At 39.6% G+C, this 22,260-nt stretch overlaps 5 protein-coding genes across 5 annotated transcripts; all 5 read left to right on the forward strand.

Annotated features, from left to right (window-relative positions):
* The first annotated feature begins 1,114 nt into the window (after positions 1 to 1,114).
* Positions 1,115 to 2,842, forward strand: LOC126601476 (WUSCHEL-related homeobox 4-like). Its single transcript, XM_050268184.1, has 3 exons — positions 1,115 to 1,458; positions 1,731 to 1,997; positions 2,222 to 2,842. Exons 1-3 carry the CDS (start codon positions 1,207 to 1,209, stop codon positions 2,417 to 2,419), a joined length of 717 nt encoding a protein of 238 aa, XP_050124141.1. The 5' UTR covers positions 1,115 to 1,206; the 3' UTR covers positions 2,420 to 2,842.
* A 3,417-nt stretch (positions 2,843 to 6,259) lies between these two features.
* LOC126601472 (polyadenylate-binding protein 2-like) lies at positions 6,260 to 9,785 on the forward strand. Its single transcript, XM_050268181.1, has 9 exons — positions 6,260 to 6,787; positions 7,180 to 7,298; positions 7,405 to 8,061; positions 8,146 to 8,223; positions 8,319 to 8,408; positions 8,514 to 8,654; positions 8,749 to 8,925; positions 9,018 to 9,215; positions 9,322 to 9,785. The coding sequence occupies exons 1-9, from the start codon at positions 6,526 to 6,528 to the stop codon at positions 9,547 to 9,549; spliced, it is 1,950 nt and encodes a 649-aa protein (XP_050124138.1). The 5' UTR covers positions 6,260 to 6,525; the 3' UTR covers positions 9,550 to 9,785.
* Positions 9,786 to 10,062: 277 nt separating this feature from the next.
* Positions 10,063 to 11,905, forward strand: LOC126601473 (uncharacterized acetyltransferase At3g50280-like). The gene is made up of 2 exons (XM_050268182.1): positions 10,063 to 11,074; positions 11,183 to 11,905. Exons 1-2 carry the CDS (start codon positions 10,089 to 10,091, stop codon positions 11,658 to 11,660), a joined length of 1,464 nt encoding a protein of 487 aa, XP_050124139.1. The 5' UTR covers positions 10,063 to 10,088; the 3' UTR covers positions 11,661 to 11,905.
* A 1,070-nt stretch (positions 11,906 to 12,975) lies between these two features.
* LOC126601475 (uncharacterized acetyltransferase At3g50280-like) lies at positions 12,976 to 14,673 on the forward strand. The gene is made up of 2 exons (XM_050268183.1): positions 12,976 to 13,962; positions 14,090 to 14,673. Exons 1-2 carry the CDS (start codon positions 13,061 to 13,063, stop codon positions 14,565 to 14,567), a joined length of 1,380 nt encoding a protein of 459 aa, XP_050124140.1. The 5' UTR covers positions 12,976 to 13,060; the 3' UTR covers positions 14,568 to 14,673.
* A 1,210-nt stretch (positions 14,674 to 15,883) lies between these two features.
* On the forward strand, positions 15,884 to 18,967 carry LOC126601479 (NAC domain-containing protein JA2-like). The gene is made up of 5 exons (XM_050268186.1): positions 15,884 to 16,014; positions 16,108 to 16,603; positions 17,161 to 17,448; positions 18,157 to 18,549; positions 18,633 to 18,967. Exons 1-4 carry the CDS (start codon positions 15,899 to 15,901, stop codon positions 18,271 to 18,273), a joined length of 1,017 nt encoding a protein of 338 aa, XP_050124143.1. The 5' UTR covers positions 15,884 to 15,898; the 3' UTR covers positions 18,274 to 18,549; positions 18,633 to 18,967.
* The last annotated feature ends 3,293 nt before the right edge of the window (positions 18,968 to 22,260 follow it).

Consider the following 22,260-nt stretch of genomic DNA (forward strand, 5'->3'; position numbering starts at 1 on the left):
GCCATAGCACTGTACTCTCAAAAGTTTAGAGATGACACTGTATATAATGTTTCTCAATGGCTTTGGTGCTGCTGTCAAGATATTGGCAAACAAATGTTAAATTAAATTTGGGCAGAAAGTGGGACTTGTGAGGTTTTATATAATACTATTTGGGAAATTGGAACTACGAACAATCCCCAAAAGAAGGAGCCAAAAAGGATACAATATTTAGGGAAATGTCATGGCACACCTATTTGGCTTGGCATGCATTCAGATAGATTTGGTAGGTCGAATTGTGTGAGTTTTTACAACGTTGTATACGACTAAAAGAGTGAAACTAAAGACTACGACGGCATTCACAAATCACAAGTATATATTTATTTGATTCGTATCTTGAAAAAGAAAAAGGGCAAGGGGCAAAGAGTAGTTCCCATATTCAAGTTTTGGGATTGGAGGAATCCTATTATTCTCCCTCCCTCTGATTAGATCTGTCCTCCTGGCTAGCTTTTTTGCGGAAAAGCTGGAGAGAGAGCCAAAGCCAAAGAAGGACACCGAAAAGCATGGACACCTTATCATGAAAGCAAGAAAAAAATGACCAGATCTGACGGGCCAACCCGAACGCACATACACACTCACACACCCACACGTTTGTTACTGCAGAAAATTATTGTGTGATACTAACAGTAACATAACAACAAACCTATAAACTCGTAATTACAAAAGAAAATTATTATGCACTATTAAAATAATGAAAAACTATTGTGCACTACTAGAACACAACAGTTTTTTTTTTTAACTATATTGTGCATGTTAGAATATGGTGATAATAGGTTTATATTTTAGTATTCGCTTATATTACGATTAGCAAATTAATTATATTACCTAATCGTGTTTCAGCACGAAACAAATAATTTATTACTATGAAAATTAAATTTCTCCATATTTACCATCACATACTAACAAGTCTCCTGCATACATCTCTCTCTCTTTCTCTCTCTCACACACACAACATTCTCTTTTTTCTTGCTTTATCTTTTCATATTTTTAGTGTGGAAAATCTCAAGTCAACCGCACCTCATCATTTGGTCTTGGTTGTTCCAAACACCACCTCATTTCCCACTTTGTCACTTTAATAACACTGATCATGATACTCGTTTTCGGCCCTCCTATATAATTACATGCTATCTGGCTCCAAGGCTCTGTCATTCAGTACTCCACTCACCACATATGGGAATGAGCAGCATGAAGGTGCATCAGTTCGCACGTGGACTCTGGGAACACGAACCCTCCCTCACGCTTGGCTGCACCAAACGCTTACGCCCTCTTGCTCCCAGACTGGCCAACACGGCCGCCGCCTCCGACACTACTACCACCCTCGCTCCTTTCGATCTCAAGAGTTTCATCAGACCTGACAGTGGCCCCAGAAAACTTGGATCTTCTAACCAGCTTCAGGAGAAGAAAGATTCCCCTCACCCTCAGGTACTAAAAATATCATTAATTCTAAATTTATCATGCAATCATACATTGCTTGCATGCCCTCAACACCTACGTTACCTGAACATAACTAGTTTGACAAACAGGTGCTTAGACTGTGAATTTAGACCGTAAATTTTGTTCATATTCAGTTTAATAAACCATCAAGATTCATAAGGCAATATAAGCAGTCTGACAATAGAACATCTGCATACTTAATATACGACCTTAAGGTAAGGAGAATAAAATGAGTGTGCTGAAAAATTGTGATGGTGCAGGTAGAGACGCACCCAGGAGGGACACGCTGGAACCCTACGCAAGAACAGATAGGGATACTAGAAATGTTGTATAGAGAAGGAATGCGCACTCCTAATGCACAACAAATAGAGCAAATCACGGCTCAACTTGGCAAGTACGGCAAGATCGAAGGCAAGAATGTGTTTTACTGGTTCCAGAATCACAAGGCACGCGAGAGGCAGAAGCAAAAACGCAGCAGCCTTGGCCTCAGCCACTCTCCAAGAACACCGACTCCTGTAATTACCACCGTAAGTAACCCCTATTTAGTCATAAAATGAATTTTATTAGTTCAGCCTCTGGGGTTAGCTCGGTAATAAGTGTGGAAAGGGGGATGGGTAGGAGTAGGCTAGAGATATATACAAGGTCTAAAACCTTCCTTTGTAACAAAAAAGGGGTGGTTATTGTTTGTACTATATATTTTTACTTTGAATATTCATCCAACTTACGTATTTTATATGTTTTGTTTTTGCAGCTGGGAGAAGTAGTGGTGGAAAGAGAGGAAGATAATCCGTACAAGAGAAAGTGTAGGAGCTGGGAATTTGATTGCTTGGTAGAAGGTGATCATAGTAGTAGTACAAGTAGTGTAGTATGTAAGCTCGACAACGACGACGCCGTTGAGGGAGGTAGAACTCTGGAGCTCTTTCCATTACATCCAGAAGGAAGAAGATGATGAGATCTGCTTAATTTGACACTGGCATTTGCTTTCCTTCTTTTCTTATTTCGGGAAAGAAGAAAGGCAAGCAATTGTCTCTTAATTTGTACTGAATGCCATGCTTCAACTTCTACCTTTTGAACCAAAAGCACTTTTATTCCAAGCTATCTCTATCTGTGATGGTGGTGCTGGATGTCACTATTTTGACTAGAGCAACCTAAAACGTTGAATCGAAGCTTTTTTAGGTTAAAAGCGGGAATCCTGCTTAAGATTGGACACTGAAGTCCACGTACCTACTTCTCCTTCTTCCCTAGTAGTAAGTCGTAACGTCTCCTTTCATCTGGATCTTTGCAATTCAAATTGGGAAAGAGAAATGCCTTCTAGCGCCAATGTCAAAAAAGTATATTAATGCGATCCACCACTTATATGACTTTCATAAAAGTTGCCATATCATTATCATTGATTATTAAGAGACGTGCATTATTATTAGTTTTTCATCATTGCCTTCCGTATTTCTTTTCTTTTTAAAGACACTGCAGCTAGTAGGGGTTGGCGCGATGTGGTTAGGTGCCGTTTTGAGTGAAACAGCAACGGAAATTGAAACTTTTTGTGGTGCGGTTCGGTGCAATTTCAAAAGGTTTTGGTTCGGTTTTTGAGAAAAAAATATACAACTTAAAATATACACATATTTACACATAAGACGGTCTTATTTTCCTCATATATTAATTAATGAACATGCAGCAAAAACAGCAACAATAATGCAGCAAAAAGTAGCGGCAAAACTGCAAAAAAAAAAAGCAGCAAAACTGCATGAAAAATGCAGCAAAAAAAAGCATAAAAATGCAGAAAAACTGCAGCAAAGTTGCAGAACAACAACAACAAACCTGTACCAAAACTGCAACAAATGACAACTACTAAAATTGAGACAACATCCAGTGCATCAATGAGTTTAAATCCTTACGTATCACATCTACTAAAATTCAACTTGATCACCAATCACAGTACTTTACTACAACTAAAGTTCAAACTTCAAAGTTTCAAACAAATCAAGGCAATATAGTAAAATACGAACAAGTGTGAGGATGTGAGTAAATAAAGAAAACAAAATCCAAAGAGAAGCAGGTGAAAACAGTGGAGGGTGGTTCCTAAAGAAATTAATAATTTAGAACTTCCTTTTTGATTCACAAACCCTATCCCTAAAATTAATTATAAACCCTAACCCAATTCCCCTTTTGAATCTTTGGTTCAAACGAACCCTAACTCTAAAATTAATTTAATTACAAATTATTAACTAAACTAACTAATACAAGTTCTAAGTTCTTATCATATTAGCTGGAACGAAGAGCAGGTGAATGATTTGCCAAGTCTGTTTTGCATAGCTTTTGATTTGCAGAGTTCAGGGCTTGCAGATGAAGGGGATCTGGGGATGCAAGCAGTAAAGTCGCAGAGATGTAAGCAGCCAGTTCGCAGAGATGCAAGCACCGAGGGCACTGATGTCGACTGTGGAAGAGATGAAGATGAGTTTTGAGAGAGAGATGCAGATGAGTTTTGGGAAAAAGAGAGACAAACTAATGTATCATGTATGGACTCGAATAGTGGTGCAAAATTGGATGACTACTGTAGTTGAACTAATTAAAACATAACATTCAATATATGATGCGGTTTCGTTTTCAGTTTCGGTGCGATTTTGAAAACCCAAAACCGAAACTAAACCGTTTTCTTTGCCGCAGTTCGGTTTCGAAACTGCAACCATTTCAAAATTGCAAAACCAAATCCTTCGATTCGTGTTTCGGTTTCGGTTTTCGATTCCAAGTGCCCACCCCTAGCAGCTAGTGGAACTAGGTAGGAGAGGGATTTTCATAACTGTAGGCAAGCGATTAGCTACAATAAAAGGGAAGAATGACATATCATATGCGATTTGAAATAGCAAGAATTTTGGAATGGACCATCTAATAGTATGGATCAAGTGAATGATGAACAACTGAGTTTGCAACCAAATATCCAATGGCTAAGGATCCGACCAGTATCTCGATGCATACTACACTCCGGTTCATATTTGACAAACTCTTAAAATAGACAGATACTTAGAATTTCTTAAGAATTTCTTAAGAATTTGAAATCGATGTTATTCGTAATGGTAAGAATGATACTCTATAATACATAAATATGTGACAAGAAAAGAGCAAAAGTGTAAAAATATGGTGAATAGAACTTTCAAAATGGTAATTTGCAAATTAAATAAGAAAAAAAATGTTGAATTATAACAACTTTGTTATTAAATGGATCTTTATGATCACCATATATAACCAAACAAAGAGTTTGTCTTATGCACGCATGCATGCAACGGCTTTTGAATATATATGTGATATGTGTGTGTGTGTGTATTAGTGCTAATTAAGTAGCTTATCTCCAACACAATACTGTAACATTATTGCATGAATTTGTTTCATGCAACCACGCAGATGAGATAATAGATTTTGATGGGCCACGCATATATATGGCAATCATATCAGTATCTCATAGTTGACTATGCCAATCAACTTTTGTTTGCGCATCAAAAGAGAGAATATCCCAAAAACTGTGTCCATCTGGGCAAAATATTTACCCAAAAAAAAAAAATCTGGGCAAAATATTATTTATATTCAAAGAAACTTCTGATTGGAAATATGAATGAGGTTATGTAGTATTACTGCGGTGATTCAGTCCCATCACGACCGCATAATTTGACTTGTCATGCACCGATTATTGATGAATTTATCGTGCTGGTTGCATGATTCATCTTCATGCATGTGTCTGATATACACGTACCAAGTGTCGCATTTTACAACTCATAAATGATTCAATGAGCCGTTCCAACCGTCTATTATATTTTTATACGAGGGGATATTTGTACCTAAATTATTCTAAGAGAAGAGGAGAGGATTTGAACTCGAAATGTAGGACGTAGATGAGAAATGTCGGAACAATCCATCACTTAAGCTCGTTGCAAAATCATATGAGGTCGGTAAGATTTTATCACAAAAGAATTCAATACAAATAATTATTAAACCACTCAATATAAGTTGTATTCTGTTATATTCGATTTTGAAGTTAAACTTTACATTCTTCGACAAAACTGAATGGAACAATTTTAATAACATACGTATTTCAATTGCACTCAATTGACCATTGCCCACACAAAAAAAAACCATTTCCCTCTATTCTTTCTCACTTTCTATGATCCCTATCCTTTGTATCAATTGTCCTAGTGCGACAACCCTACTGAATTTTTGAATGCTCCTAGTTTAAATATGATAATTCCTCTCCTAGTTCGAATAATAATTTCAGCATTCGATGTTTGACGATTCATAAGGTTGGTTAATAAATTAATACATTTTTGCGCATGTTTGGTATCCTTAATCTAATTCTCATGCGCTGGATTAAGTTTTAAAGTCTTGAGTTTGAATTCCATGCGAAAACTACATATTCTTATTACCTCTCGTTATTTGTTCGAGTCCAACCCAGTCTTCATGAAGAATGCGTAGGGTTAGGACCCAATTCATACACCAACCAAAAGAGGTCTATCAAGCCGAACTCCAACACAGGTTTGTAAGTTTGTAATATTTGGGCTTCTATCTCATATATGGGCCTAGAACAACAAGCACTTCATACCCAAACCAGTCATGACATAAGAAACTTCGTGGGCCTGGTGCGTCACATGCCCCGACACTGAGTCACTGTACAAAGTCCGCTGACCGTTGTAGCCGTTAATCAAGACACGAAAATCCGATCCGACGGCCCGTATTTAGTCTCCAAAGGCAAACTAGGGTTTTCGAAAGGCCACGCCCTCACCGACGCACCCTATATAAGTGAAGCAGTTGACTCCCCAGCCGGTGCGGTGCAGTTTTTTACTCTGCCCTCCTCCACATCAAAAACCCAAAAAAAAAAAATTTATTTCATTTTCCGTCCGTCGTGCCGGTTCGGATTCCGGACGATTTATCCCCAAAAAATCTCAGAAAAACCAAAAATTCGGTCGCAGTTTCATTTCCGGTCCTTAGGTTTTTGCAAAATTTTAATTTCGGTCCTTTGAGTTTGCAAAAAAAAAAGGAAATTTTGAAGTGAGGGTTTTGTGATTTTGGTGTGACATGGCTCAGATTCAAGTTCAGCACCACCAGCAGCCTCCTGTGAGCGGCCCGAACAGCGTGGCGGCGAACGCCGGCGGTGCCCCCCAGCAGTTCGTTTCGACGTCGCTGTACGTTGGGGATCTTGACCAGAATGTTACCGACTCGCAGCTGTACGATCTGTTCAACCAGGTCGGTCAGGTCGTGTCGGTTAGGGTCTGCAGGGACTTGAGCACTCGCCGATCTCTCGGCTATGGTTACGTCAACTATAGCGGTCCTCAGGATGGTCAGTCTTCTGATTAATTTCACTTTTATTGTTCTTAAAATTATTTAATTTTTTGGTAATTGTTGGGAGCATGTTGTATTTAAAGTTTGCGTTTTTAATATGAATGTTGGAGGAAATTAAAAATTTTGATTGGATTACTATTGGGGATTAGTCGAAATGGATTATTGAGTTTGCGATTTGAGAATTTACATTGAATACGAGATTTCGATGTCCGGGTTTTATGCTAATTTGCCAAATCAGGTTGACTAGACGCACATTTAGGATGGGTTAATACTTTGGAAGTTGTCTATTTTTGATGGTGACATTGGGTTTATTTGCGTATTGAATTTTTCGCGAACAGAACTTTACGCAACATGTGCTGCAATTTGATTTTATCGTTTTTAACCATGCAGCTGCGAGGGCACTGGAAGTTCTGAACTTCACTCCACTGAATAACAAATCAATCAGGATTATGTATTCGCACCGGGACCCTAGTATTAGAAAGAGTGGAACCGGAAACATATTTATCAAGGTAGCTATTTTCTTGATGTACTTCACTGAGATTCCTCTCCTTTCCATGAAGTATGGTGTTGCTTTATGGGTTTCGGCCTTATGCTAATTCTTTTGGGTGAATGCAGAATCTGGACAAGGCAATTGACCACAAAGCATTGCATGAGACATTTTCTTCGTTTGGAAATATTCTTTCTTGCAAGATAGCCACTGATGCCACTGGCCAGTCAAAGGGCTATGGTTTTGTGCAATTTGATAGTGAGGAAGCTGCTCAGAGTGCAATAGATAAGTTAAATGGGATGCTGCTTAATGATAAGCCAGTATTTGTAGGACAATTTCTCCGCAAGCAGGAGAGAGATGGAAATTGGAATAAGACAAAATTTAACAATGTCTACGTCAAGAATGTATCTGAATCTACAACAGAGGATGAGTTGAGGAACATTTTTGGCGAACATGGACAAATTACCAGTGTTGTAGTGATGAGGGATGGGGAAGGCAAATCAAGGTGTTTTGGTTTTGTCAACTTTGAGGATCCAGAAGCTGCTGCTAAAGCTGTTGAAGCTTTGAATGGAAAGAAGATCGATGAGAAGGAGTGGTATGTTGGGAAAGCTCAGAAGAAGTACGAAAGAGAGCTTGAATTGAAGGAGAGATTTGAGCAGAGCATGAAGGAAGCCAGCGATAAGTTTCAGGGTGTCAATTTGTATATCAAGAACTTGGATGACAGCATCAGTGATGAAAAACTCAAGGAATTATTCTCGGAGTACGGTACAGTTAGTTCATGCAAGGTTGGTGAACGTGCTTCTTTGATTTGTTAGTTTTACCTATGCTGGCAGGGATCTGAATTAACATGTTATTCTTTGATTTCACAGGTTATGCGTGATCCTGATGGAAACAGCAGAGGTTCTGGTTTCGTTGCCTTTTCAACTGCTGAAGAAGCTTCTCGAGCTGTATGTTGTTTAACTCTTGAGTTTGTATAAAAGAATAAAATCAGAAAACCTGTTATGTGAATTACATGTGATTTACCTTAATTCTGTACATCCAGCTTGCTGAGATGAATGGCAAAATGGTTGTTAGCAAGCCTCTGTATGTTGCACTTGCGCAAAGGAAAGAAGAAAGAAGAGCAAGGCTACAGGTATGACCAACTTGGAGTGTTCCCTGAAGTTTGATGGAGCTTTTTTGTTTTTTTTTTTTTCATTTGTTGTTTTCACCATTAGATTAATACATATGTTTTTTTCAGGCTCAGTTTTCGCAAATGAGGCCAGTTGCTATGGCACCTTCAGTGGCTCCACGTGGTATGCCAATGTACCCTCCTGGTGCTCCGGGTCTAGGGCAACAATTTATGTACGGGCAAGCACCTCCAGCGATAATTCCTCCACAAGTAATGATTGTCCATTTTCTATGTTGATTTTCGTTGATTGTGGTTCATGTTTGATTATTCTTTCTCAACCTTTTTTCTTTTTTAAACTGTGCAGGCTGGATTTGGTTACCAACAGCAGCTTGTGCCTGGATTAAGGCCTGGTGGTGGACCAATGCCAAACTTCTTTGTTCCAATGGTCCAGCAGGGTCAGCAGGGCCAACGCCCAGGAGGCCGACGTGGTGCAGGTCCAGTGCAGCCAAACCAACAGCCTGTGCCAATGATGCAGCAGCATGTTAGTTGAAAAGATGCAACTTCTATACTTATGCTGAGATCTGATTTTGTTTGCTCATGTTTCTGATGTTCCTATTTTCCTTTGTGTTTCAGATGCTGCCTAGGGGACGTGTGTACCGCTATCCACCTGGTCGCAACATGCAGGAAGTTCCATTTTCTGGAGTCGGCAGTGGTATGCTTCCAGTCCCATATGACATGGGTGCCATTCCTATGCGTGATGCTGCAGGTGGGCAGGGTGTTCCAGCTTTGGCCACTTCCCTTGCAAATGCCTCAACTGAACAGCAAAGGACGGTAAGCCCTTTTTCTTTTTAGCTCCTTTTAAACTATAAAAAGTGACATGCATTAGGATTGATCTTGCTGAGCTTTGCTTATTGATTTATCTCTTATTTCTGGGCAGATGCTTGGTGAAGCCTTATATCCCCTCGTTGACCAGCTGGAGCATGAGTCGGCAGCCAAGGTGACAGGCATGCTTTTGGAGATGGACCAGACTGAAGTTTTGCATTTGCTCGAGTCACCAGAGGCTCTAAAGGCGAAGGTCGCAGAGGCCATGGATGTTCTGAGGAATGTTGCCCAACAGCAGGCTAACAGCAGCGCCGACCAACTGTCTTCATTGTCTCTTGAATGAGAAGAACGGCATCTGGTGATGTTTTTCTCACAATGCGGAAAGACTTTGGTAGAAGTTTGCGTTTGATGTTTTGAGTTATCGTAGTGTTTTGGAAATTGGAAACATAGACTTGATTTCTTCATTTTTCCCGCAATTTTTTGTTTGATTGGGCTGTATTGATATATACATTTACCTGGCTTGCTTCATGGTTTTGGTTAATGAGTTTAGACATTTGGCTTGGTCATGGTTTTGTTTAATTGCTTGACATTTTATATTTCTCGTGGTGTTTGAAATTGTCATCCAATTCATCCTAAACATCAGTTGGTAAAAGGAAAGTTAAACCATTAGCAAGTCCACCATGACATTAATTAAATAGGAAGAGATACGCGACTCCTCCATAGTGTCCGTTGTCCTCTCGGTTGGTAAAAGGAAAGGAAGAGGAAATTGCGTTACATTTATCAGAGTCAAAAAGTCTTACGCGAAAAGTCTAACCCACCTTCCCCGAATAAGGGGCAGCAACCTGCAATTGCATATAAAAACCAGATCAGCTAAAGCAACAGATGGAAGTATCGATCAAGAAATCAAAGCTGCCTAGTCACATTGTGCAAATCAAAACAATACCGGGAGCGAATTTTACTCAGGAAATGGATTCCGAACACGTCAAACAAATTTCAGAGTGCTTTGTCCAGCCACACCATGCTCCTCAAGGGTCAAAGCAGCCCTTCTACTTGGCGCCTGGTGATCTTGCCATGCTCTCGGTACACTATATCCAGAAGGGGCTTCTCTTTCCCAAACCACCAGAAGCAAAACGGGATCCGAAAAACTTCATCGATTCTCTGTTGGAAAGGCTCAAGCAGTCTCTTTCCGTTGCGCTCGTTCATTTCTACCCGCTTGCAGGTCGCTTCGTGACCGAGAAATCCGAGGACCCAGCCTCTTATGTGGTCTATGTGGATTGCAACAACAGCCCTGGAGCCAAATTCATATATGCAACTCTGGAGATGTCCGTATCTGACATTCTTTCACCGACTGATGTCCCGTTGGTGGTCCAATCGTTTTTTGATCATGACAGGGCAGTCAACCATGACGGCCACACCATGTCTTTGCTGTCGATTCAGGTCACGGAACTTGTGGATGGTATTTTCATAGGGCTTTCCATGAATCACAGCCTTGGTGATGGAACCTCGTTCTGGCTTTTCTTCAACGTTTGGTCTGAAATCTTTCAAGCACAAGCGCAAGAAGGTCATGATCATTTTGTAGCCAACATCTCGCGCCCACCTGTCCTCAAGCGCTGGTTTCCGGATGGTCATGGCCCAATCATCAACCTGCCCTTCAAACACTCTGACGAATTCATTGGCAGATTTGAAGCTCCCCCACTCAGGGAGAGAATGTTTCACTTCTCATCAGAATCCATAGCCAAACTCAAAGCGAAGGCCAACGCGGAGTCTGACACCACCAAAATCTCTTCCTTCCAGTCCTTATCTGCCCTTCTCTGGCGCACCATTACTCGCGCGCGTTGTCTGGCACCAGATCAAGGAACCAGCTGCAGGCACGGTCTAATATCTTGGGCATATCCTCAAAACTTCATCTTTCATTTAAAATGTCCACATATTGCTTGATAACCATGACTAACATGGATATTCAATACCTTATACAGGTTGGCTGCGAATAACAGAGGAAGAATAGACCCACCGTTGTCTGGAGACTACTTTGGGAACTCAATTTACCCCGTTAAATCAGAAACTGTTGCAGCAGGTGAGTTGCTGGAGCATGGGATTGGATGGGCAGCATGGAAGTTGCACGAGGCAGTGGTTAACCACGATGACAAGGTGATACGAGGGCAAGTTGATGCGTGGCTGAAGTCTCCCTCTGTGTACCTGGTAAGTTATTTTGATCCACTAAGCGTGATGATGGGGAGTTCACCAAGATTCAACATGTATGGAAACGAATTTGGAATGGGAAAAGCGCTAGCGCTTCGAAGCGGATACGCACACAAGTTTAGTGGGAAAGTGTCAGCGTATGAAGGACGCGAAGAAAGAAGCATAGACTTGGAGGTGTGTCTTCCACCTGATGCAATGAGTGCTCTTGAATGTGACAAGGAGTTCATGGAAGCCGCATCCGTATCGCAGTATTAGTTACATGCCTTGTTCGTCTGCAAAATTTGTATGCTGCAAATTAAACGTAATAGAAAAATAATATTTCATGAATAAGTGCTTATTTCAGAAGATTTGAATAAAACAATTTTCGCAATGAAGTTTGGAGATAATGATAACTACTGTCAATGTTAGTCAATATGTTAGATGGTAGTTGGTAGTTGGTACCTTGAAGTTTGAGAATGCATCTGTTTTCTTCAACCAAATTGAATAATATGCGTTGCACCCGGGCTCAAGTGTTCGTTTTCCCCTTCCACAGTATCGCTTGTATTATAAAAATTAACTTTGACTGAGTCCTCTGATCTTTCCATACACTAAGGAGACAAATTAACAGTTGCACCAAACAATCATATGTAAGATATATTCTGAAATCACAACAACAAAACATTAGGATCACAAATAAATCAAATCAATATAAAATAAGGATCGACTAATTATATTAAACTTATTTGTAGAATACGGAAGACATGATTATGAAGGTGAAGCCATTGATTCTTGCAAACAAAGTAGAAGTAGTCTTCTACTTCCAATACCTCTCAATGAACTCTACTATCGAAATAGGCTTATAGTTTTCGTGAGTTTCAGTCGGTATGGAAGCAAGGATGGCTCCTAGGTTATATAGCCAGGGTTTCAATCAATTCCTCCCTATTATCGGAAAGGATATCAACCCAAATCATATCTCATCAATTATAGTCCCATCATGACTCTTGTTGATGCACAAAACCAGAGATCTTGGAACGTAAATCCGACCATGAATCTGCATGAAATGTAAATAACACAAGATGTATCGTGGTTCACCCCAAAGTTTGGGCTATATCCACACTGATATTGTATTTCTGAGGGGGAGAGAGAGAGCTTCTCTAATGAATCTAAGAGTGAGAGCTTGAGGGGGTGAGGAGCCTTAGGAATTGACCTCCTCTAATTGTGAGGGTGAGGGGTCCTTTTATAGAATAAGGACTCATCACTTATTACATATTTGCCCCTTCCTTTATCACATAATTACATTTAAGTCCTCCAAATATTTGTACGATATCTAAATACGAGGTCCTAAATATGGTATAAACAACTCTTATTCCTTGTATTTACTTAATAAATGCCCTTAATTGATTGCATGTAATTAGGACTCCAATATGTATATTTCTTTAAGGCACCGAGAGTCCTAGAGATTTCATTAACTTGATTGCCAAGTCAATATTCCCTTAATTATTCTCGGCATTATTCATTGTCATTCACAAAATGATTTTACATCATAAACTCCAAAGCTGCCGCCTGCAATTCCACATAAAAACAGACCAGCTAAGGAAAGAGGAACTCTCAAGAAATCAAAACTTTTTAGCCACATTGTTCAAATCGAAACGATACTGAGTAAATTCTTTCAGAAAATGAGCTCCAAAAATGTCAAACAAATTTCAGAGTGGTTTATCTACCCACACCATGCTTCTAAAGAGTCAAAGAAGCCGTTCTACTTGACACCAAATGATCTGGCGTTGCTTTCTGTACACTATATCCAAAGGGGCCTTCTCTTTACGAAACCACCAGAAGCAATATTAGATCAGAAAAACTTCACCAATTCTCTGTTGGAAAGGCTCAAGCAGTCTCTTTCCATTGCGCTTGTTCATTTCTACCCACTCGCAGGTCGCTTGGTGACCACAAAATCTGAGGACCCGGCTTTGTATTTGGTGTATGTAGATTGCAACAACAGCCCTGGAGCCAAATTCATGTATGCAACTTTGGACATGTCAATCTCTGACATTCTTTCGCCAACTGATGTCCCGTTGGTGGTCCAATCATTTTTTGATCATGACAGGGCAGTCAACCATGATGGACATTTCATGTCTTTGGTGACGATTCAGGTCACGGAACTTGTGGATGGCATCTTCATAGGACTTTCCATGAATCACTGCCTTGGTGATGGAACCTCGTTCTGGCATTTCTTCAACATTTGGTCTGAAATTTTTCAAGCACAAGCACAAGGAGGTCATAGTAATTTTGTAGCCACTATCTCACGCCCACCTGTCCTCAAGCGCTGGTTTCCAGATGGTCATGGTCCAATTATCAGCCTCCCTTTCAAACACTCAGATGAGTTCATTGGCAGATTTGAAGCTCCCCCACTCAGGGAGAGAATGTTTCACTTCTCCGCAGAATCCATAGCCAAACTCAAAGCAAAGGCCAATGCGGAGTCTGACACCACCAAAATCTCTTCCTTCCAGGCTTTATCTGCCCTTCTCTGGCGCTCCATTACTCGAACGCGTTGTCAACCACCTGATCAAGGAACCAGCTGCAGGCATGGTCTATTAATATCGATAATTATCCTCGAAACTTAGTCTTTCATTTAGTACATTACAATCAATTTTTTTTATATGATATTTCGATATCTTCAGTAACATCAATATTGAATACCATGATTACAGGTTGGCTGCGAATAACAGAGCGAGATTAGACCCGCCACTGTCTGGAGACTATTTCGGGAACTCAATTTACCCCATTAGTTCAAAAATGGTTCCAGCAGGTGAGCTGCTTGAACATGGGCTTGGATGGGCAGCGTGGAAGTTGCACGAGGCGGTGGTTAACCACAATGACAAGGTGATACGAGAGCATACTAATGCGTGGCTGGAGTCTCCCGTTGTGTACCAAGTGAGTGTTTTTGAACCATCGAGTGTGACAATTGGGAGTTCGCCAAGATTCAACATGTATGGAACTGAATTTGGAATGGGAAAAGCGGTAGCACTTCGAAGTGGGTACGCACACAAGTTCAGTGGGAAGGTATCATCGTATGAAGGACGCAAAGAAGGAAGCATAGACACGGAGGTGTGTCTTCTACCTGATGCAATGAGCGCTCTTGAATGTGACAAGGAGTTTATGGAATTTGTCTCTGTATCACATTATTAGTCACATGTCTTGCTCATCAGCAAAATTTGTATGCCGCAAATGAAAGATCATGTCATGTCCGCAATGCTTAAGAAGAGCTTATCAATAACATAAATATGCTTAATTTTGTAGTAAAAATGACAGAAAAGTGGATTAGGAGAAATAAAATAGATAATATTTCAAGGATATGCTTCCCCCTCCACTTAGTCTTTCCCTCCACTTTTCTTCCCCCTCTATTTCCTGTGTCCTTCCTTCCCACCTACCAAATACTGTGTATGTAGACTGAATTGAAGTGGAGAAAGAAGAATTTGATGTCAAAGTAAAATAACATGTTGACATGTCAAGATTGATTGAAGTGGATAAAGAAACATTTAGATTTGTGTCCAAAAATCAAGATGATTATTAGGTTTTTTGTCGAAATAGGTTAAGTCCATTATTATCTTTTCTTCACTTTTATTTTTTTTATCCTCGTTTTATTTTTTTTAAATATTAAAGAAATTAAAATTTACTTAATATTTCCTAACAAGAAAAACATACGAACACAAATTCATTTGCAAACCCTACTCAAGTAACACATATATGAATGTGTAGTATACCTATAAGCGAGACGGGAAATCTAACTACTTAAATCCGAATAGTCCGTCTAGGCGCTAGGCCTGAGCCCGCCTAGTGCCTATCATTTTTAGAACATTGCCTATAAACAAGACAGATAAATATGTGATATTATAATATATATATATATATATATATATATCATATAGGCATATAAATATAATTACCTGTGAGTTGATTATAAAAATTAAAAATAAAATAGTTTATAGCATGAGGAAGACCAAGAATGAACAAAAACCACGAAATAAAAATAAATAATTGACGAGATAATTAGGAAGAATATTTTTTATGATAAATTTGATCATTAAAGAGATAATTATGAAATAAAATAATCAAATTTAAAAAATTGAACTCATCTTAATAAACTTGACTGTTTCTACGATTGGCTCCAAAAAATGAATTTCTATCAAATTTTCCCTTTTCTTTTCGGAATACCAAATTTGTAGAGCATTTCTTGCGTCGGACAATTCCGTCATTTACCAATTTTTAGATTAACAAACAAATTTTTGTCAAAGAAAAACGACATGTTGACTGACCACGACAGCCGACACACTTTTAGGAAATTCTTGTCCTTTTCCAACCTTGCTGGAGTTTTGACCGCCACGTGCCCGTCGTGCAAAATACGTCACACCTCGTACATATGCGACCATTAATTAAACTTACAAAATGTTCGGATTTGGAATTTGCAATGTCGAACGGTTGGCTCCCCACTTTGACCACGCTACCGCCACCCCCACGACATGTCGTTTCATTCTCAACAGCCACGTAATCCAAATAAAAGCACGGCACCATCGGAATGGCTGAAATGCGCGGGAGCACGTACACCTCAGCCGCACCGGATCGCCAAGGCCGGCACGTGAAAGCTTCGGGGGCACGCTATTTCATCTGCTTGATAAACCCCAGAGTCCCCGTTTCGTAAACCCCTCTTCGCAGTAGAAAACCTCCGCAGCTCGAATCGGAAATTCCCGAAAACCCTAAAACAAGCTGACGATCTCCACTTACGCATGGGAGATCCTAAAGCGACGTCGTTGCTTTCGCTGGCTCCCGGTTGCCGATTCTACCCCTCGGAGGAGCAGCTCCTCTGCTACTACCTCTCCAGCAAGAACGCCGCCGAGGCGGGGAAATCGGGCGGCTATGATTTGATCAGAGAGCTCGATTTGTACGAACACGATCCCTTCGAGCTGCCGGAGAGCGCTTGCTATTCGTACGGCCACGGAGGGAGGAAGCGGCACTGGTTCTGCTACACGGTTAGGGTTTTGAAGGAGAGGAGGGCGAAGAGCGGGTATTGGCGGAGGAAAGGGAGGGTTAGGGACGTGGTAGGCCGCGGAGGGAAGGTGGTTCTGGGGAGGAGGTCGAGCTTTGTGTTTTATTTGGGGAATTCGCCAAACGACGCCGTAAGGACTGATTGGGTTCTCTATCAGTATGCTCAGGTCGATCATGTTAAGGTAATTTTCGTACATTGTCGATTTCTCAACATTTCGGTTTGGATGAAGGAGCATTGCGTTAGGGTTTGAAATTCTTGTAGAATTCTTGTTATATTTGTTCTTGTTTTGTATAATTTGGTTATTGTTATTGTTGTATCAGTGTCATATATTGCATGATTCTGGTTGGCTAGGGAAAGGGTAATTTTCCTTTTTTATTTATTTGATTAAATTGTTGAATGTTTGAGTTGAACGAATAATTTTCCATGTCTATTGAGTTTGTTTGCCAAGTACGTTAGTTATCAGAAATGTCTCATTAGAACCCAATAGGCTGTGTAAGCAATTAAGCATAGACAAATATTTGTTTGGACACGGTGAGACGTGAGTAGGAGTGTAGGTGTTGAAACTCGCTTTTGCAAATTTATTCTTCATGATGTTCAACCGTGGTCTAGCTTTGTATCTGATTGAGCATTGTACCTTGTGGCATGTAACTGATACACCCTTTAGTCATTACTGCACGGTTCTAAATATAATCGTGTGTGTGCACAGGAGTAACATGTCGGATGTCTGTTCATGTGCAGGCTGCTTTTGTCGTGTGCCGTATATTTGTCAGATCTGGTAGTGGAAATAGAATTTCAGATCATGGTTTAAGTTCTTGTGCTGAAGAAAGCGCTTGCACTGTTCGTCACATTGGAATTCAGCATGATGGATTTCATACTCCCAATATCAGTAAAAATGAAAAGCATGGTGACACTTCTGTGCCTAGGAAGAACGAGATGTCAAAATATCCATTGAGGCTGGACCGAGATCTTGATGATCGAGTCATGACAGGGCCTGTTTCTATATCAAGAATTCAGCCTAATGAACAGGTAAAGGCACCTTAAACAAATTCTTGTGCTACAACTGTTATGCTACTTTCATCCTTCACATACATGATATTCTATACTTAAATAACGACAGAATCTTACATAGCTGCTCAATAGAATTCATCTATCAATTGTTCATATATCCTAACTGTTTCAATAATTTACACCGTTTTTCATTCCGTTACATCAATGGTACTCTGCCTTATTTTTCAGACCAAAAGGACATCTTGTATTTTTATCCAAGTCTTCTTAGATTTTTGCCTAGAAAGTTATGAAGTTCGTTACCGTGATATTTTTAAGAAGTTAATAATTATAGTTTTCTGTTGGGAAGCAGTGTCTTTCATTAGCATCAGACATTTTCCGATGCTGTTTTGTGATAGGTTTGCACTTTGCAATCAGAAATATCCACATGCTTCCAAACAGATGAAAAAAGCAAAAACCTATTGTTGGAGTCTTAACAATCTCAAAACTGTCATTTCACAATCCTTATAAATTTCCCGTTTTGTTATTTTATGCACTTCGTGTCTCAAAATTATTGTCTGAAGTTTGCAAGACGGTGGCGGCTTTTGAAATTTCTGTTACTGGTGTATACTAGTATACTATTTATTCTAAGTATATATGAAGGACATCTCATTACATTACATGCTTCATCTTATCCTGTTTCAAATTATAATGCTTTCTTCTAAATTATTTGGATTTCTTTCGGTGCAGGTGCCAGCATCTGTGCTCGGTGGTAGTAATCCAATATTGCTTGATAATTTGGCAGCCAAGCAGTTACTTTCCATCATGGAGGGTGATTTTATAGAGTTGGATGATCTCATTGATTGAGCATCCAATATAAATATTAAAGGAACTGGATCGTTCTTATTAGAGGGGATCTTGAAGACTGGATCTCAAAGAGGTGGAATCGACCTAATTTTCAGGCTAAATTACTGAGGTGCTACATTTTCACTTGAGACAAACTGTTCATACACTGTTTAAATGCGCGACAGATGATGAGAAGGGTTTAAGTACTGAAAACCCTTTAAGAAACATTAACGGATGAAGTATACTGTTGATTATGAAGTGGAGAGAGATGAATGGCGGGCACCAACGCCTGTAAAGGTAATAGTTACATATATTGTTCTACATATTATATTTCAGTCCATGCGAGGAAATATTCATTTTGCTTTCATTTGGGGATGCAGATTTGCTCTGTGCCTAAAAACGGGCAAGGGCTTCTTCACTGGAACAAGAAAGACTAATATGTATGATGATGGTAAATCCGATAACGAATCTTTTACCATCAGCTGCTTCAGTGGGTTTAAATCCTGCTGCCTTGTATTTACATTTGGATACTTTGAACTTGTGGAAAGGCTAGGTCTTTCCGTTGTCTTGCGCCTTCCCTTGGCAAGGCGAAATACGCTCTCTGATTCTGTGTTTCCTTTATCTCTCTCTGATTCCTGGGATTTAAGATATTCCGACATTAATGATGGCATTCATTTGATAATTTGCTATGCAGAAATTAAGCTCGTTTATATAACCTCCAATCATGTCACATTTCCTATAATTGCTCGAATTCATATATAGCTTACTTTGTTCTCGTGACTTCCGTCATTTTGCGGGAGGTTTCATTCGTTGTTGATATGCTTGTCCGTCTTGTTCATCTTCTGTTCTCTAAGAAGCTTTGTGTTTTTAACCTTTCTATGTCTGTGTAAGACCCTTCTGGTTGGTTTCTCGTGTCTTTGCTGTTAGCTTTCGGCTTTGGTTTTTGTTTCCATGTACCTGTTTCTTTGTTCAGCCTTGGCTATTGCTGTTTTTGGGGGCTTCCTTTGGGCTTTGGGATGAAATCTTGTTTCAGACCCCCGTTCAAGAAACAAAAATATCTGTTGGTTGTTATTGACTAATTCATATCCCTGTACTGATTTTCTTAGGGCCATTTGAACACTCTTTGTGAATATGGATAATTGTTTTCTGTTCACTAAAAACGCTTTTAACTAAAGGTTCGGCCAAGAATTTTCAAACCGCTTCTATGACCTAAAAGCGCACTTGGAGTTTTAATAAAAGTATTCAATTTTTAAAAGCGCTTATAAATGAAAGTATATGAACGATAAAAGCTCAATTGAACTTAAAGCGTTTTTTGAGAAAATATTTTTGAAGTTTAAAAATATTTAAAATGCTTTTTCAAAATTAAGCCATTTTGGAGGCGTGAGAATTCGTGTCACATATGCTGTTGAGACAGTGCTGCAGTAGCTGAAAAAAGATGTTTTCGTTTTAAGTTCCCATAAAAACGTGCCTAACAAATTGGGGATTGTGTATTTTGAAAGACAAACCAGCTACATGCCTACTTGGCTTTACCATTCAACTCTTGACCAATTTCTGTAACAGTTTTGTGAAATTATGGAAAAATACTATTGTGTTCTTTATTTACTTTGAACGAATCTCTTCTAAAACTAACGCATGTGTTGATAAATGTTATAGTCATATCAGATCTTTTCACCTAAATTTCGCTAAATTATAATTGAACATGGTTCATGTCAACACTCATATCAATAATTTCATATTACATATCAATAATATATCGACATATTAATAGTTGATATCCAATCGATATGACTATCAATATAAATCTTGACTCCTCTATTTAAGCGAATTCTCTCTTGAAGCTATATGATATTGCTGCTATTGAATCAAAACGTAGGGGTTGTTTGGTAAGAGCAACTCCACAGTGTGGAGTAGCCCTAGCGACAGGCCCAAAAAAAAAAGGGCAGTAGCCCGAGCAACCATGTCCAACCCATCCGGGCGATTGAACCTGAGAAGGCCCGAGGGAGAGGTCTTGAGAGTGGATGGCCCAAGAGCCAGATGGCAAGGCTGACATCAGGCGACGTCAGCCACGTTTTTTTTCTGTTTTGCATCAGGCACGTGCGGTTCAAGCACGTGTCGTCCGACACGATTTCAGAAATGGGGCCCGCGACACATTTCTGAAAATGTTACCGTTGGATTTCAATGGCAACATTTTATGAACCGTTGGATTTCCAATGGTAACAAAAAGTTAAAAACCTTATTTAATTGCAGCCGTTGGATTTGAGATCAACGGTTCATGTTATTCACCTTTATAAATTAAAAAAGAAAAAGAAAAAATAGTTTAAAATTCTGAAAATCTTACCGTTGTGCCACTTGGCACAATCTGGAGTGTTGGAATTCAAAATTTTTTAATCCAACGGTAGAGATTAATTATGTGAATAAAAATTAAAAAAAATCCGAAAAAAATTACAACGGTAGAGATTAATTACAAATAAAATTATTTTGTATTATTTTATAAATAAAAAAAATATTAATATTTTATTGACTATTGCCATGACTATTCAGTGTAGGAGTGAAGATGCAAAAGGCAGTTACCGTTCATTTTAGGCGGTTACTGTTTACTGAGTGGATTAAATAATAAATAGCCTGGGACCTTAGCAACGGTGGAGTTGCTCTAAGTAAAAGAGGTAGACTGTTTGCCTTCCTGTTTGGGTGCCCTTCTGTAACATCCCACATCGCCCAAGGAAGTGAATCACGTAAGCCTTATATGTATATTTTCATCTTTACCTAGCACGAGGCTTTTTTGGGGACTCACTGGCTTCGGGTTCCATTGGAACTCTAAAGTTAAGCGAGATCACGCGAGAGCAATCCTAAGATGGGTGACCAACTGGGAAGTTCTCGTGTGAGTTCCCAGAAACAAAACTGTGAGGGTGTGGTCGAGGCTCAAAACGGACAATATCATGCTACGGCGGAGTCAAACCTAAGATGTGGTGGGGGCACGGGCCGAGATGTGACAATTTGGTATCAGAGCCAATTCCTGATCAGAAGTGTGTCGACGAGGACGTCGGGCCCCTAAGGGGGGTGGATTGTAACATCCCACATCGCACAGGGGAGTGGATCTTGTAAGCCTTATATGTATATTCTCATATCTACCTAGCACGAGGCTTTTTGGAGACTCACTGGCTTCGGGTTCTATCGGAACTTTGAAGTTAAACGAGATCGTGCGAGAGCAATCCCAAGATGGGTGACCCCCTGGGAAGTTCTCGTATGAGTTCCTAGAAACAAAACTGTGAGGGTGTGGTTGGGGTCCAAAACGGACAATATTGTGCTATGGCAGAGTTAAGCTCGGGATGTGGTGGGGGCACGGGCCGGGATGTGACACCTTCCCATCCCTTCCTATTTTGTGCGGTTACGGTTAAATCACGACAACATTTTATATTAATTTTTTTATAGAGATAATAAGACAAAAAGCAAAAGCTAAAAACATTCATTAGTGATCTGGTAGGAGTCCGGTCCATGAGTTGTTCAAGCTAAAAGCTGACAAATAGGTAGTACCAATTAATTTACGATTTATTCACATTTTATTGGGAGGAAGTTGTATTTGTTAATCAGCCTCACAGGTCTTTTTTTTTTCTTTTTTTTTTTTGGCAACTGCCTCACAGGTCAATTTTGGTGATTACTTCTGACCCTAAATTTTGCAAGTGGACCTCTGTGGAATGCCGATTCACCTCTCATCTTTTTTTTAAAAAATTTTTCTTAGGATATTTTTTGGATATGTCAATTTCCCATCTACCGCCAAAAAGCACCGGCATGCTCTCTCTACATAGCCAAATTATTTGGTTTAATTCCATTGGTTTGGTTTGGTTTTACAATGTGCAATCTCTGTGTCTTTTTTGTGTGCTAATTTGGAGCCATTTTCATGATTTTGTCTTGAGAAAATTTAATTGCGTATCACAAACTCATTTGCTTGCTATGTGGCAATCTTGCTCCCTCAGCTCCAAAGCACTTATTGAAAAAGTACTTATTAAAACA

Source organism: Malus sylvestris, chromosome 15, assembly GCF_916048215.2.
Source record: "Malus sylvestris chromosome 15, drMalSylv7.2, whole genome shotgun sequence".
Taxonomy (NCBI): Eukaryota; Viridiplantae; Streptophyta; class Magnoliopsida; order Rosales; family Rosaceae; genus Malus; species Malus sylvestris.